Source organism: Orycteropus afer, unplaced genomic scaffold, assembly GCF_000298275.1.
Source record: "Orycteropus afer afer isolate SDZICR_OR568_19922 unplaced genomic scaffold, OryAfe1.0 scaffold00058, whole genome shotgun sequence".
Lineage (NCBI taxonomy): Eukaryota > Metazoa > Chordata > Mammalia > Tubulidentata > Orycteropodidae > Orycteropus > Orycteropus afer.
In genome coordinates, this window is record NW_006921645.1 from 10667448 (window position 1) to 10684094 (window position 16647).

The following is a 16647-nucleotide window of genomic DNA, read 5'->3' on the forward strand; positions in this document are numbered from 1 at the left end:
CTCATAGTGACCCTATAGGATACAGTAGAACACCCCATAGGGTTTCAAAGGCAAACCCACCAGCCACTCTGCAGAAGGAAGATGGGGCAATCTATGTCCGTAAAGATTTACCACCTTGGAAACCCAATGGGGGTCGCTGTGAGTCAGAATTAACTCCACGGCAATGAGAAATCTTTACAGAAACCAACTGACATATCTTTCTCCCAAGAAGCCGCTAATGGAACGAATCACCAACCTCCTGGTAAACAGCTGAGTGCTTAACAACTGTGCCACCAGGGCTCCTCATAGCCATTCTAGTGGGTGTGAAGTGGTATTGTGGTTTTGATTTACATTACCCTAATGACTAATGCTTGGAAGGAAGATGGGGCAATCTACTTCCGTAGTGATACTGCCTCGGAAACCCAAGGAGGGGTCGCTATGAGTCGGGGCGACTCAACGGCAAACAACAACAATGACTAATTACATTGGACATTTTTTTCATGTGCTTGTCCATTTTTATATCTTTGTAGTAATGTCTTCAGATCCTCTGCTCTTTTTCTAAATTGGGTTATTTGTCCTTTCATTGTAGAGTTGTGAGAATTCCTTATATATGCAGGATACAAGTCCCTTGTCAAGGATAGGATTTGCAAATACATTGTCTTCACTTTCTTGTTGGTGTCCTCTCAAGCACAAACTTTCTCATTTTGCTGTAATTCAATGTATTTTTTCTTTTATCCCTCCTGCTTATGCTGGCCTATATCAAGAAACCATTGTCTAACCCAAGGTTGCAAATATTTGTGCCTATGTTGTCTTCCAGAGTTTAACAGTTACAGTTCTTGGTCTCTGATCCATTTTGAAATAACTTTTGTGTATTTTATGACCTTCCTGGGAAATTGCATAACCATTCCATTTTTCTTTCCCTTCTGCTTTCATTCACTGACCAGAACTTAGTTACCTGGCCATACTCACCTGTATGAGGGGTTGAAAAATGTTTCAGGTTCTAGTATCTAACAGCTTGAAAGCCTGTTCAACCATCTTGGTCCATGAACATGTCGATTCTGTTGCTTCGTTTTTAAAAATAAATTTGCCGAATTTCACCCACGGAGATGTGTTTAGCAGGAGGATTTAGTGGGAACCGCGGGTACCTGGAGGCCCCACTCTGCAGCCTGCTCACTCCCTCGGTGACTTAACCGCAAGGAAAATGGTCGCGACGCACCTGCTGGCAGTTCCTGTCCCAAAGAATTTGGGCTCTTGGCGTTTTCCCTTAAAGAAAAGAAAACGTGCCCTTCCTGGTTTCTCGATTTCCCTGCGCGTTGCCCTCGATCCGGACGCTTGGGGCAGCGCCCCTGGCCCCCAGGTCGTACCGTCACGCCCCACGCCACGCCCTCTCGGTAGGGAGCCTCTCCAGCCCCCGAAGGCTGAGGCGCCCGCCGGGCGGGGAAGCAGGATACCCTGCAGTGGGGTAGTTAACACAAGAGAGTGACCGCCGCTGTTGGATCTGCCGTGCGCCATGGCGGAAGCCCCTGGAGGTCCCACAGCGCTGGCAGAGGAGGCTCAGCCCGCCCCGCCCGAAGCGCACACCTCGGAGCTCAGCTCGGTGAGCGCAAAGCAAGGGGCAAGAAGGGAGAGGGGTCTGAGCAAGGAGAGGGAAGAGGCTCTGGGGCTCCTGCGTACAACTGCTGAGTGAGAAAGTCCTACCTCCCCTAGAGACCTTGGGGCATCCGATGGTAGCTCCTAACTCAGCCAGCGTCAGTCTTACGGGGGCTCTGCCCAAGCCTTCAGTCTTCTGCTCTCTTAGTGGAGTCTGAGAGGCTGTCGATATTCAGGAGCCTGCAGTACTTCTAATTATCTCAACCCCTGGTGGTGAGTGGGGAAACTAAGTCCTAGGCAAGTGAAATAATTTGCTGGATTCGTACAGTCAGGTGGAACCAGGGCCAGTTCCTGGTCTCCTGATGTATAGTCCAGGGCTCTTGTCCGCTCCAGGTCCTCCCAGATAGTCTTCTGAGCCCTGAAGTGTAAGGCTTTCCATTGTGAGTAAGGATGCTGTCCGACGTTTCCCAATCTCCAGGCGGCTGGTGTGCACTTAGCTTCCCTCTCAAACCAGCATCAGGCTCTCTCCAAAAGGAGACTTCCCAGGCTCTGTGGTGAGAGTGGTGGGTAGGTAGGAATCCAGCCGTGTCTTCAGTGTTTTTGGCATCCTCTATGTGAATAAGGATGGGGCTTATCTGGAAAGAATGGCAGCACTGGAGAGAACTTAGGGACTCTCCACTTTCTTGCTGAAAGCAACATCTTCTCCCTGCCCCATGGTCAAGGCATTCTCTATGTGGCTTCCTTGACCACCATCTTGATTCCCCATCTTGATTCAGTGCTTCCTCTCAAACACCTCAGAGGAAAGAGCTGTGGCTCCTAAGAAAGAAAGTGAGCTGAGGCCTCTGGGGAAATTCATTTCCCAATGAAATTGAGGAATTTCAGGTGAGGTTTAATGACAACAGGAAAGAAACATTTAACTCTTATAACAACCCTATGGAACCAGGCCATGTTTCATTCTATTGTACATAGCGTTGCTATGAGTCAGAGCGGGCTCAGTGGCACCTAACAACAACAACCCTGTGAGGTACATATTATTCCCATTTTACAGGTGAGGAAACAAGTTCAGTGAGATTAAGTAACTTGTCCTGGTTACAAATGACAGAAATAGGATTTGAGTACAAATTTGTCTGACTAGAACTTGTGCTTAATCCACTGTGAAGGGCTTATGATTAGGCAGGTAAAACTGTCACAACTCTAAGATTACATCCCTAGTTTCAGCTAGAATTTCTTTTTCTATCTTTTGATTACCTTCCTTGTGCCAGAAACTTGCTAGACTCATTTAGGGAGAAACAGAGTTCCATTATGGGAGAGGGAAAGGCTGTCATGTTGGATTCTTCTTGTTCTTAAAATTTTCTGGAAGTCGAAATAATGTTCATACAAATTTCAGAAAAGGAGACCACATCCTGCCTTGAGTGTGGGTTTCTTCCGTGGATTGGAGAGTATGCAGAGGGTGTGATAAACCCTTATCTGGGAAGACCTTCCTTCAAAAGAGCCCAGTGGGGTGTCCTGCAAGATAGCAAAATGGGTGGAGCCATAGTCCTCTCCACATATATTGAGCACCTAATATGGCAAGCATTATTCTAGCAACTGGGGACACCATGGTGAGCAAAAACAGTGAAGGTCAGGCTCTCAAAGGCCTTATATTCTGGTGGGGAGAGGCAGGCAATAGCAGGCAGTTAGTTTGGTGAGAGATCTAGTTGGTCAGGCAAGCTGATCTGTTGTTGTTGTTGTTGTTGTTGTTTGCCGTCGAGTCGGCCCCGACTCATAGCGACCCCTCCTTGGGTTTCCGAGGCAGTATCACTACGGAAGTAGGATTGCCCAACCTTCCTTCCGAGGAGTGGCTGGTGGGTTTGAACCGCCAGCCTTCTGGTGAGCAGTCAAGTGCCTTAGGCACTATGCTACCAGAGCTCCTAAACTGACCTGAGGAGGTGGCATTTAAGCTGAGACCTGAATGACAAAGAGCCAGCTATGTGAAGATCTGGAGGAAGAGCCTTCCAGGCAGAATTGGGAAGTGCAAAGGCTCTGAGACAGCAACGGGCTGAGAAATAGGAGTTTGAGGGGTAGGAATGAGGTCGCCATGGCTAGAGAAGAGCTATCTAAGTGAGGTGGGAAAGGGGTGGGAGCGGATCAGGGGGCTCCACTCCAGAGAGCTTTCTTGAAACTGTAATGGCAAGCTGTGAGAGGGTTTTAAGCAGAAAAGAGACATGGTCTGATTTATGTTATTAAAAGAGCACTTAGGCTGCTGGGCAAAGAGCAGAAGCAAAGAAGCCACTTAGGATGCTCTCACTGGTAGATTAAATGGGTGCATGTGGGAAAGAGGAATCAAGGATGACTCAGGGACCTGAGCCACTGGATGAACAGTGGAGCCACTTAACGCAATGGGGACGACTCAGTTAAGAATTAGACAATGAGATGGAAATCAGGAGCTGTGTTTTGATCATACTAAGCTGAGATGCCTGTCAGTTACCCATGGGGGACTGTGAGTAGGTAGTTGAATATTCATATCTGGAGTTGGCTAGATAGCTTGAGGCAAATGATACACAGTTGGGGCCATAAACATTGCTTCATCTCAGTGGTGACCTGTTCAATAGTAGGAGCAGGGCAGAAAGGAGGAAGATACGCTCTGATTGATAATGTTTGCTGATTCTGTTGTATCCTCTCACCATGGATGATTTCAGGCTGCCAGAGGTTCAGCAACTAGCTTGCAAAATTCTTGAATATTTACCAATCAGCTCCCAGAGTCACTGCCTCATTTGTTCATTATAGCAACCCTGTGAAGCTGGAAGGGATATTCCATGTAAAAGATGAGGAAAACAAGGCTTAGAGAGAAAAGTGACTTATTCAAGGCCACATAGGGAGTAGGGGGTGCAAGGAACAGGTTCAAACCCAGATCTCCTGACCCCTAGTTCACTCTTGCTGACTCCGAAAATGAAGCAGGCTACAGAGGGAAGCATCGAGGGGGAAATGTAAGGAAGCATTTCCCCCTGGTGAAGTTTAGGAGGTCAAGGTTTAGATTTTTTTTTTCCTGTTTCACTTCCCTTTAGGATAAATTGGGACAATTTTAAATCGAGCTGAGAGGACAAATCAGGATGCTTATGGAAGTCATGGGTGTGGGCTGGGGGCTTAGCTCCATTGTCTCCCCCAGGATGACAGAGCCGGTCACCTCTCATTCTGTACGAAATTGTGCTATGGCATTGGCGGGGTCCCCAACCAGGTGGCCTCCAGCGCCACGGCCTTCTACCTGCAGCTCTTTCTGCTTGATGTGGCACAGGTAAGTGAGGGTACCGGCCCAGGGCTGCCTGCTCCCGCCTGCCTTCTGCCCTGCTCCCTGCCTGGTTCTTCTACCTCCACCTGTCCACCAGCTGTCCTTGCTAGACAGCATTTCTGACCCAAGGCTGACAGAAACCCAAATGCTATTGAGGGTAGCCTCTTCGAGGATGTTTATTGTAGCCCTGTTTGTAATGGGAAATGGGAACAGTGTGAATGCCCAATATGACAGAAGCAGTTGAATATGTTGTACTATATCCACATAAGGAGCTCCGGTGGCACGTGGTTAAGAACTCTGCTAACCAAAAGGTCAGTGGTTTGAACCTACCAGCCGTTAATGCTGAAGAAAGATGTGGCAGAGTGTTTCTGTAAAGATACGGCCTTGGAAGTCCCATGGGGCAGTTCTACTCTGTCCAGTAGAGTCGCTATGAGTAGGAATTGACAACTGGGGTTTTTGTTGTTGTTTTTTGCCTTTTTTGTATCCACATGATGAGCTTTTAAGGAGGTCTGGTAGGGTAGTAGTTAAAGCGTTTGGCTGGTATGAAATACCAGTCACTCTGCAAAAGAAAGATGGGACAGTCTGCTTCCATAAAGAATTACAGCCTGGAAACCCATGAGGGTTGCTGTGAGTCAGAATCAACTCGATGGCAGTGAGTTTGATTTTGGGTTAATGGGCTTTTAGGCAACCGTTTGAAAGAGTTAGATCTATACCTGCTCCATGATGCATTGTCAAGTGAGAAAAGCTGGTTTTAAAGAAGAATATATAAAATGATCTTATTTTAACAGAACAAAGACATGCCCCATATTGGTGTGTGCATGTGTATATGTATGTGTATATGTATACATGGTTAAAATATAAGTGTGGAGAAAATTAAGGAAGAATACACACCAGGTTGTTAACGTTGGTAATAGGAGGGAATGTTGGAGAGTAGAGGAGAAGCAAAAATTTTAATAAGATCCCTGATTTTTGAAAAATGACACTGATGTGACCCCATTTATGTAAAACTATAAATTATAAATGCATGAAAGAATGATCAAAATGCCTCTGGCAGTTGTCGCAGGGTGATGATATTTCAGATGAGCTTTGCTAATATTTTTCAGTACTGTTTGACTGTTTTTTATAATGATTGTATTTATGCAGTTAGAAAAGTCAATAAAACATTTTCATTGTGAAATAAAATCTGCCTCTGACTGTCAGCCTAGATATACTCTTCTTGCTCTGAGCCATCCCATAGGCTTCTGATGAGGGCCCTCGAATCCTTTCCAAAGGTGAGAGGGCAGGGGTAATTATGAGAATGTGCTGATAGGTGCAGCTGTCAGCTCCCTCCCCATCCTTTCTTTCACTAATACACATATGCCCGTAGAGCCTTCTGGATCAGTGTCCTGGCGAGGAGGCCTGATGGCCCTACATATTGTGGCTCTGCCCTCCATTAGAATTCTAGGTCTCTCCCTTCCACGAGGCAGGCAGGCCTCAACACCCTTTCCTTTTGTATCCCCTCCCTGCCCATTTCAGATCCCTGCTGCCCAGGTATCTCTTGTCTTGTTTGGAGGGAAGGTGTCTGGGGCAGCTGCCGACCCTGTTGCTGGGTTCTTCATCAACAGAAGCAGGAGGACAGGGTCTGGACGACTCATGCCCTGGTGAGCAGCCCCACGGTCCCCAGGATCCAGGTACCCACCCCTGGCCCTGAGATCGCTGCATTTGTTACAACCTGATTTCTTAGTGGAAAACCCTGTGCATTGTTAAGAAGCTAAGACTGGGGACTAGACTGGAATCTGACTGCAAGCCTTTCAGTTCAGAGACTTCTTGGAGACTCTCCCTCACCACACAATACAGGACTGGGCAGAACCTCCAAGCCTTCCAGCTCTGGCCTATGGCTGTCAGTATGGACAGGTTGGCCAGGAGGTCCTGGAAGTTCTCACAGAGGAGCTGCAACGTACTTGTCCTTCAGTGTCCTCAATAGAGGGAATGGTACCACCAAGCAGAAGGGGCCCAGCCAGAGTCCAGCAGTGAATGGCCCTCTCCACTACTTGCCACACCCACATCCGACCAGCCACCCAAACCCTGGCTCTCACCCTGAGAGCCTCAACCCAGGGCTTCTGCAAGGGCAGAGGGGTTTGTGCCCAGAAGGGGTGAGGATGTCCAGGCTAAACCCTTGTTGTCCCCTCTATCCTGGTTCTGAGGGGTACGCCTCATCCCTGTGCTTCTGCAGGGTGCTGGGCTGCACGCCCTTTGTTGCCTTGGCCTACTTCTTCCTATGGTTCCTGCCCCCCTTCACCAGCCTTCGAGGCCTCTGGTACATGACCTTCTACTGCCTGTTCCAGGCCCTGGCCACGGTGAGTTCTCTAGTTCTACCATAGAAGAAATACCATGAGAGGATGGCTTTAACAATAAAATTTTATTTTCTCACAGTTTAGGAAGCTAGAAGTCTGAATTCAGAGCACTGGCTCTAGGGGGAAGCTTTCTGTCTGGAGGAAGATCCTTATCTCTTTAGCTTCTGCTTCCTGGTTCTTGGAGATCTCCAAGTGTCTTGGCATCTATCTAACCCCATCTCTCCTCTACTCACTTCTTTAATCTCTTTTATATCTCAAAAGAGACTGACTCAAGATACACCCTACACTAACTCTGCTTCATTAACATAACAAAGACATTACATAACGTAACAAAGCCCATTCCCAAAAGGAATTATAACCACAGGTTTAGAGTTTAGGATTTACAACATGTTGTTGTTGATATGTGCCCTGGCCTCAAACCGACTCATGGAGACCCCTCCTTAGGTTTCTGAGGCAGTATCCCTATGGAAGTAGGTTGCCCAACCTTCTTTCCAAGGAGTGGCTGGTGGGAATGAACAGCCAGCCTCCTGGTTAACAGTCAAGTGCATATTCTGGGGAAAATAATTCAATCCATAACATCTCTCATGGGCTATACTCTGGTGAACTCCATTGCTGGCCAATGGCTACTTCCTCACCTGCACACCAATGATCAGAAAGCTGAAACTGTCATCCTGCTGTGGGCTGGGTGTTCCCTCCTACCTTCAACCTCCAGTGGTGGAGTGCCAGGGTGGCTAGTGCCTCAGCCTCATGAAGCTGGTGCACCCTGGGTAGGGAAGCCTGTGCAGTGGGGCCATCCTAAGTGCTGCCTGGGCCACCCCAGTTCTTCCAGGTTCCATACACTGCACTCACCATGCTCCTGACTCCCAGCCCCAGAGAGCGTGATTCTGCCACTGCATACCGTGAGTGCGGGCTGGGGAGGGAGGGATGACAACTGTCCCTTGGGACCTTTGCTAAGTCCTAGAGTGGGAGCCTCAGTACCCTGCAGGTGGGTGGGATGCTGCACTCAGTCATTTTGTGTGGCTGCTGTGTCCCCAGGGATGACCATGGAGATGGCCGGGACCCTGATGGGAGCCACCATTCATGGACTCATCGTGTCCCCTGCTCATGAGCCCCACAGGTGCGAGAAGGCTGCACTTCCGCCAGGCAGTGTCTCCCCGGACGCAGTGAGTGCCCAGGCAGCCAGATTTCACCGTGACAGCCTCTGCGGGCTGCTATTTACTCTTGGACCTCTTCCTCTTCTTTTGGGGGACTCAGCTCTGCACACATTCTCATTCCTTTCCTGCACCTCTTCCTGAGTGGATGACCCCCAAGTCCAGGACAATTCATTGTCCTCCCACCAAATCTCCTGTTGGGTTCCTTCTTGACCTGAAATAATAGATTGGCAGGCAATCTCAGTGGTAGATACTGATGCCAGAGAAGGGACAGAGAGTGAGAAAGGGGGTAGGTCATGGACCTGGCCACAGGCAGTGGCAGGAAGGGACCTGCAAGGGGCAGGGAGGAGAGGGCATCAGGATGGTTTCCTCTTGGGACAGAGGTCTAAGTAAAGCCCCACCCATCTCTTCAGCTCCCCAGCCCCACCATGAAGTGACAAGGGGAAAAGGGGCAGCACTACGCCTTCCTGTTCCCTCAAAGCACATCCCTCCTCGGCAATTAGAAAAGAAAACAACCAAACTCATTACCATGGAGTCAACTCATAGCGACCCCTCCTTGGATTTCTGAGGCAGCATCACTACGGAAGTACATTGCCCAATCTTCCTTCTGAGAAGTCGCTGGTGGGTTTGAACCGCCAGCCTTCTGGTTAGCAGTCAAATGCCTTAGGCCCTATGCCACCATATTATATTTTACCCATCAAGGTCTTCTGTTTTTCCATTTTTTCTCCTCTTTTTCCTTAAGTAAATGGTATTAACCTGGGAATCGTCTTTTACCCACCCGTCTTTCTCAACCGTCCACTCCATCCTACTACCAAATCCTGTCCATTCTTTAGATCCAGTTCTTCTGGAATCTGTTCACTACTCTGCCTCCCACTGCCATGCTCTGGCCCACATCACCATCACCTCCACTCCCTCCTCAAAAAAAAACTAAAGAAAGAAACTTCTGTGTCAGCCTTCTACATAGTATGCCTGCCTCCAGCCATCCCTGTCCTCAGCATAAACGAGGTGACATTTTAAAAGGCAAACTGAACCTTGTCTTTCCCTTTGCTAAAAGCCTTGTGGAGAGGCCACTCCCTGAGACACATGTAATGTGGCCTGGAATACTCATTGTGTATAATCTGGCCCCACATGCCCCTCCTCCTCCATCTCAGGACGTCTCCACATTCTGGTTCTCACTGGTTCTCAAGCCTAGGCCTTTACTTGAACACAGACCCCCTATACTTGCCAAAGTTTGGGAATCAATGGTATGAGAATTATATCACAAACACCCACGTGTTCTATCACTTATTTAAGAATTTAAGTCCCCCTGTATGCATCCCCCAACCCATCTCCAGGGCCAGCTACAGAATTTGTGAAATTCAGTGCAATGGTGAAAATCAGGGCCCCAGGTGAGGGTGAATCAGGAGAAGTGAATCTCCCCTGCCCATGGCCCCTGTACCCCAACCAAGGGACATGCTGGGGACCTGGACTGGGGGTGAGTGAGAGTCACCCACACCCCATGCCCCCTCTGAACGGCACCATGGTGCTGCCAGCCTGGTGTGGAAAGGCTGCTGCCTGACCCTCCCTAACTTGACTCTCCCGTCCCCATGTTTAGGCCCCAACTTGAGGCAGATGACTACTGAACGCAGGTCTCTCCATGATCACCCACCTGACCGCCTTGGTAACGGGTGGGTCCAGAAGGAGGAGGCCCTGGGTGCGAGGGACTGGAGATCTGGAGGCTGAGAACCCAGAGCTTTTGTGAGCTCAGAGCCCTTGTTAGCACATGCTGCATTATCCACCGACTTCACTTACAAACACAAGGTCAAATTCAATGATAAAATTGTTGAGAATTTGAGGACAATGACAACAGAGCATGAAGTGCAGGTTCCCTCTGAGCAGGATCTGTGTGCCACCTTCCTCTCTTTCTTCTCCCTCCCCTCCCCCTAGACAACCTGTGTCCAGCATTGGGTGGCTGTCATTCCTATGCATTTTTTAAATAGATTTTTATGACATATGTATCTTCCCCTGAATGACAGGTAGCATAGTTTCTCTTTTCTATACTGATCTGGGTCATCATGCCTCACGCTGTGCTGTGACTGTGTGCTCATGTCTTCCCGTCATACTTAAGCCCCTTACTGTGGGCTAGCCAGGTCACTTACTCATCAGTGTATCCTCAGGGTCTAGCAGACACAAGTCAGCAGCAATAAATGTTTGCTTAAAAAACATAGAGTGAGAGCCAGTGTGCCAGCCTTGACTCCTAGAGGCATTGATGCCCCCTTTCCACGGAGGCATAAGGTCAGCAGAAGGGCACGTGTATGGATGAGACATTCCAGGTCCTTAGATGTTGGAGTGATTGAGAGGGGTACTCAGCATCCTTGGGCTTGGGCTGAGGGCCACTCTGCTCCCAGTGGGAGGACCTGCTACCCTGCCCCATGTATCCCTACTCCTATTGGTTAGAGACATCACACCTACCCCAGTTCTGTCCTGTCCCACAGATGCGTCTCTACTCCATTGCCGCCGCTGTCATTGCCTTGACTTACCCTGTGTGCACAAGCCTGCTTCACCTGGGGGTGAAGGAGAAGCCAGGTATGGAGGGCGGAGCAAGGGCATGGAAACAGAAGCTGGGGACAGGGTTTTTCTTGGGGGTGGGTTTTCGTTTTGAATTCTGCCAAGCCACCGTGTCCCCATGTTGTGTTACAGACCCCTCCAGCCCAGCCTCTGGTCAGGGCCTGAGCTTCCTGGCTGGGCTGGTCCTCACTGTCCGGCACCCACCCTTCCTGAAGCTGGTGGTCTCCTTCCTGTTCATCTCAGCTGCCATCCAGGTACCTCTGGCCAAATTGATCAATGCTGGCTTGTCCTGGCCATACTGACCTTGTGCAGGTTCAAGGTTCAGAGTTAGGCACCAGAGTTCACTTGAGTTTTAATAGGAGGAAAAACTGTGACCCAGAAAGGCTGGTGCTGGGAGGAGAGAAACCAAGGTAGGGCTTGTGAGACGGAGAAGCGTTAGGGCCAGCTACTAGGAACCTGGCAGAGGCTAGGGTGTTTTCCTCTCACATTATGAGAAGTTTAGTAAAGTCTACCTGATCTCAACATAAAGAAAATGAAAATCCTCACAACTGGACCAATAAGCAGCATCACGATAAATGGAGAAAAGATTGAAGTTGTCAAAGATTTCATATTACTTGGTTCCACAATCAACACCAATGGAAGAAGCAATCAAGACATCAGATGACGTATTGCACTGAGCAAATCTGCTGCAAAAGACCTCTTTGAAGTGCTGAGGAGCAAAGATGTCTCCTTAAAAACTAAGGTGCTCCTAACCTAAGCCATAGTATTTTCAACCACCTCATATTCGTGTGAGAGCTGGACAATGAATAAGGAAGACTGATGCTTTTGAGTTGTGGTGTTGGCGAAGAACACTGAAAGTACCATGGGCTGCCAGAATGAACAGATATGTCCTTGAAGAAGTGCAGCCAGAATGCTCCTTAGAAGTGAGAATGGCCAGACTTCAAAGTCTCTCCTACTTTGGCCATATTGTCAGAAGGGACCATCCTGGAGATGGATATCACGCTTGGTAAAGTGGAGGGTCAGAGAAAAAGGGGAAGGCCCTCAACAGGATGGACTGACACAATGGCTGCAATGATGGGCTCAGGTATAGCAAGTGTTGTGAGGCTGGCACAGGACTGGGCAGTGTTTCATTTGGTTGTACATAGAGTCACTATGAGTTGGAGCCGACTCAGTGGCACCTAACAACAATAGCAACAACAACAACCTGATCCTGGCTGTGCAAGTGATGAAGGTGGAATAGGAACAGTGTTGATATTTGTTCTGGGATAAGCACCCTCTGTGGGGAAGAGGTCCCAAAGGGGAAGCCAGACTTGGGACCCAGCGCTTGCCCTTGACATTCTGAGCTTCTGCTATTCACATGACCACCCTTCCTGTCCATCTCCTCAGGTAGAACAGAGCTATCTGGTCCTGTTCTGTACACATGCCTCCCGGCTACATGACCATGTCCAGAGGCTGGTGCTAACCATCTTGGTAAGAGACCTGGGGTCGTGAAGCAAGATCACACGGGGACCTAGTGGGGACATGTATAGTCCTTGATGTGACACACACATGACCAGAGCACTAGTGGTCAACACTCTTGACTCCGCTTTGGTCTTAGTCACCTGCATTCCAGCAGAGAATGGGATTGGGACCAGGGTCATAAAGTTCAAACCAAAAGTTCAAAGCAGGGGACAGGCTGGGGGAAAGGTTGAGGCCGGGAGTTCCAGCTAAAAGCAAGGTCGCTGAGATCCTGGGCAAAGGTGTGGGCTGCTCATCCCTGGCTGTGATGTTGCTGTCTGTTCACAGGTGTCGGCTGTGCTGAGCACCCCATTGTGGGAGTGGATTCTACAACGATTTGGGAAGAAGACCTCGGCTTTTGGGATCTGTGTGAGTGGGGCAGGAAGCAAAGCCTGGGGTTGGCAGTGGGGGAAGAACGGGTGAGGTAGTATGAATCCTAAGCTTCCTGGGGCAAGGGGGCTTGTTCTGCATTCCCTTGTGTCTTCAGTGCCTAGCACAGGGCCAGGCACAAGGGGCTATTGTAAAGATTGGTGAGTGTGTGGATGAAAGAGGAATTCTGGGGGAGCAGGTGGAGGGATCAACTAGTGTGTCTATCTCCTCAGGTGATGGTGCCTTTTGCAATCCTGTTGGCTGCTGTGCCCACAGCACCTGTGGCCTATGTTGTGGCCTTTGTATCTGGCGTGAGCATTGCTGTGTCCATGCTGTTACCCTGGTAGGCTGGGAGAGAAGGGATGTGGGGATTTTGTGTGCTTCCACATGGGATTCCCCTCCTTCACATCAACCCAGGGCCTTCGTGTCCAGCCTCCTAAAAGGGCACCAGAGGCAGGAGTGGTAGACAGTGGGGGTAGGGGTGGGAATGCAAGCATACATATTGCCTGGCTCTCTGTGGGCCAGTCCTTTGTTCTGGGCAGCCAGGACCTAGGAATGAAGCCAACTTGGTCTCAGTCCCCAGAGAAGGTCACAGACTGGTGGCTGGGAAGGGGATAAAAAGGGGCTAACTCTACAGTCTCCCTTCTCCCTCAGGTCCATGCTGCCAGATGTGGTGGATGACTTCCAGCTGCAGCACCAGCATGGCCCAGGCCTGGAGACTATCTTCTATTCCTCCTATGTCTTCTTCACCAAGCTTTCAGGTGCAGGGGCCCTGGGCATCTCCACACTCAGTCTGGAGTAAGTCCCACTGTGTGTGTGTGTGTGTGTGTGTGTGTTGAGGGAGAGACCAGAGGAACAAAAGACTAGTAGGGTGAGAAGAAGGCAAAGCCCTCTCCAGCCAGCTCGGATAGAGCTTGGGTGCACCTGAGTCTGCACCCAAGCCCTGCTCTGTGGAGATCTGAGCAACCACTGCCCCTAGGTTTTTCTGTGCACATGACTAAGAGAGGCTTTTCTTGGTACCTATACCCTGCTTCTGAATCCCAGCTCCCGCATTGTCAGTTATCTCTCCCTCTGGGCAGACCATCCCCACAGCCCTCTCTTCCACCACAGCTAGGCTGTGTTTGAGTTTCAGGATATTCGTGGGGGCGAGATATCTGGGACCCCTCCATTCAGGGAACTAGGCTTGGTAAGGATCTGATCTGGATGGATGGGTGGTATTTCTCCAGGTTCACAGGATATAAAGCTGGAGCCTGTGAGCAGGCAGAGGAGGTGGTGGTGACCCTCAAAGTCCTCATTGGAGCCGTGCCCACCTGCATGATTCTCACTGGTCTGTGCATCCTCCTGGTCAGCCCCACTCCAAAAGTGCCAAGCCAGGATCCCTCCCGCCAGCTGAGCCTTCGGAGGTGGGCATCCCACACATGGGTACACACAGGCAGGGCCACCAACCCCAAAAAAGGCACACACAGATGCATACTGATGTGTGAACAAGCAACATCTACAGATCTCCTTGCAGTATTAGCACAGTTGAACAGTTCTGGTTTTTTGAGAGCTCTGGTGGCATAGTGCCAAAAGCATTTGGCTGCTAACCAGAAGGCTGGCGGTTCAAACCCACCAGCCACTCCTCAGAAGGAATACTGGGCAATCTACTTCCACAGAGATACTGCCTCAGAAACCCAAGGAGGGGTCACTGTGAGTCGGATCTGACTTGATAGCAGTGAGGGTTTTTTCCTTTCCTTAGCTTCAATGACACCATAATCTCCTGGATTTTCTTCCACTACCCTGGTCTTCTTCTTTGACTAGCCATTGTATGGTGGTATTTAAGGGCTCCCTTCCTGATCCCCTATTCTTCTTTACATAGTACCCTGAGGGGCCTCGTCTATTTCTTTGACCTCAAGTACCTCTTGTGTACGGCACCTCCTAAAACTGCCCCTCCATCCTTGACTTCTGTTTTGATTACCTAGTGCCACTCTAACAGAAAATACCACAAGTGGGTAGCTTTGACAAACAGGAGTTTATTCTCTTACAGTTTAGGAGGCTAAAAGTCCGAGTTCAAAGTGTCAAGCTCTAGGGGCTTGCTCCTGGCCCACTGAAACTGGAGGTGTCTCTTCATTCAGGCAGCTGTTGGCTGCTGAGGCTGACAAACCCACAGTTGACAAGTGAAATGGCACAGTAATTTTATCAAGCCACACAGCAGGTACTAATACAAGTCCATTAACAGTCCAAGATAGGCAGACAACACAGCAGGCCATTGAGATAAAGACTCGACTACATGCAGGTTCCAAGTGTGCCAAAAAGCTAGAGACCTTTCTTGAAGCTTCTCCTTATGTACTGGAAGCAGACCCCATCCCTAAGGCAGAGCTACTCAGCTGCTCACAGTAGATTCCACCATGGAGTTGATTAACAGTCTCATCATGGGAAATAACTATACCCAGCTGCCCAGCCACTCAAAACCAGGCCCAGCCAAGTTGACACACAACTACCACAGCTTCCTTCAGGTTTCAGATCCATATACAGGCTTACTTCATTTTATTGGGCTTTGTAGATACTGCATTTTTTTAAAAAATTGAAGGTTTATGGCAACCCTGCATCAGGCAAGTCTGTCAGTGCCATTTTTCCAACAGTGTGTGCTTACTTCGTGTCTCTGTCACATTTTGGTAATTCCCACAATATTTCAAACTTTTTCAGAGTGCTTTGCACACTTAATAGACTACAGTATAGTGTAAACATAACTTTTATATGCACTAGGACACACACACACAAAAAGTGTGACTCACTTTATTGTGATACTCGCTTTATTGCAGTGGTCTGGAACTGAACCCTCACTATCCCAGAGGTATGCCTGTATCTAGCTCACCTTTGAGCATTTCCACCTGAATCTCACAAGCATGTCAATCTCAGTGAGCCCCAAACTGAACTCATCCTCTTCTTTCCCAAATCAGCTGCTCATCCTGTGTTCTCTCAGGGAATGGCACTGCCATCCACCCTGGGACCTAGAAGCCTGGGAGAGTTGTCTTCTGCTCTCCCCTCCCACAGGCTGCACTAAGCAATTCTCTGAGCCTTGTCCTTCCTCTTCAGAGCACTCATCTCATTGCCTGGGGAGGATTTACTTACCTGTCTGGCTTTCCCATTAGACTGTGGGGAGCTTGAAGGCTGGGGCTGTGTTTTATCCATTTCTGTATCCCAAGAGTCCAGCACAGAGCCCAAGGCCAAGCAGATACTCAGGGAATATATGCTGCAGTATCAACATGTCTGATACAGCTGGCATTCACAAGCCTGCATGTGTTTTCGCATATGTCTGTGCATATACATGGGCACATGGACATGCACAGGACCACACAGGACAGAGGCAGTAAGTGGCAGCATCATCAGACCCTCACTTCTCAGTGTTGGTGGTCTCAGAACCTTCAGCAGAGTAACACTGAGATCCTGAGTTACATCTCAGGGAAGGAAGGACAAGCAGATGGGGATTATTTGTTGGGTCTTAGAGAAACAAAGGTTGTAGCTTTATTAACAGGGACTGTGAAGGAGAGGAGTTGCTAAGGAGACAAGGAACAGACATTGAAACTCCCATGGGCATCTGTGGCAGGACAGAGGCCCCACCTCACACCCTCCTTCAGCCTGCCGCCTTTCCCTTCCTACAGGAGGACCAGCTACAGCCTTGCTTAAAGTCAGACTTCTGTGAGCCGGAACAGCAGGAGCCAGCAGTGTCTTCTGGGCCTGAAGCCTCTCCCTCTCCCCAGCCCTTAACACCCTTCCCTAGCGGTGTGGCACACAACTTGTCTTGCCTCTGGGATACAGGGATGTCTCCCACTCCTGAGACTGGCCTGGGTTCTAGGGCCTCCATGTCATCATTTCTTGCCTGTTGACCACAGACAGGGCCATGCCCCTGACTACTCCAGTTCCAGGCAACTTTTGA

The 16647-nt window shown here is 49.4% G+C and overlaps 1 protein-coding gene across 1 annotated transcript; it reads left to right on the forward strand.

Moving 5' to 3' along the window:
- The first annotated feature begins 1489 nt into the window (after positions 1-1489).
- MFSD2B (major facilitator superfamily domain containing 2B) lies at positions 1490-16397 on the forward strand. The gene is made up of 14 exons (XM_007939293.1): positions 1490-1576; positions 4715-4840; positions 6350-6474; positions 7047-7170; positions 7988-8066; positions 8203-8330; positions 10793-10883; positions 10998-11119; positions 12252-12335; positions 12651-12731; positions 12965-13074; positions 13386-13529; positions 13958-14134; positions 16373-16397. Exons 1-14 carry the CDS (start codon positions 1490-1492, stop codon positions 16395-16397), a joined length of 1503 nt encoding a protein of 500 aa, XP_007937484.1.
- The last annotated feature ends 250 nt before the right edge of the window (positions 16398-16647 follow it).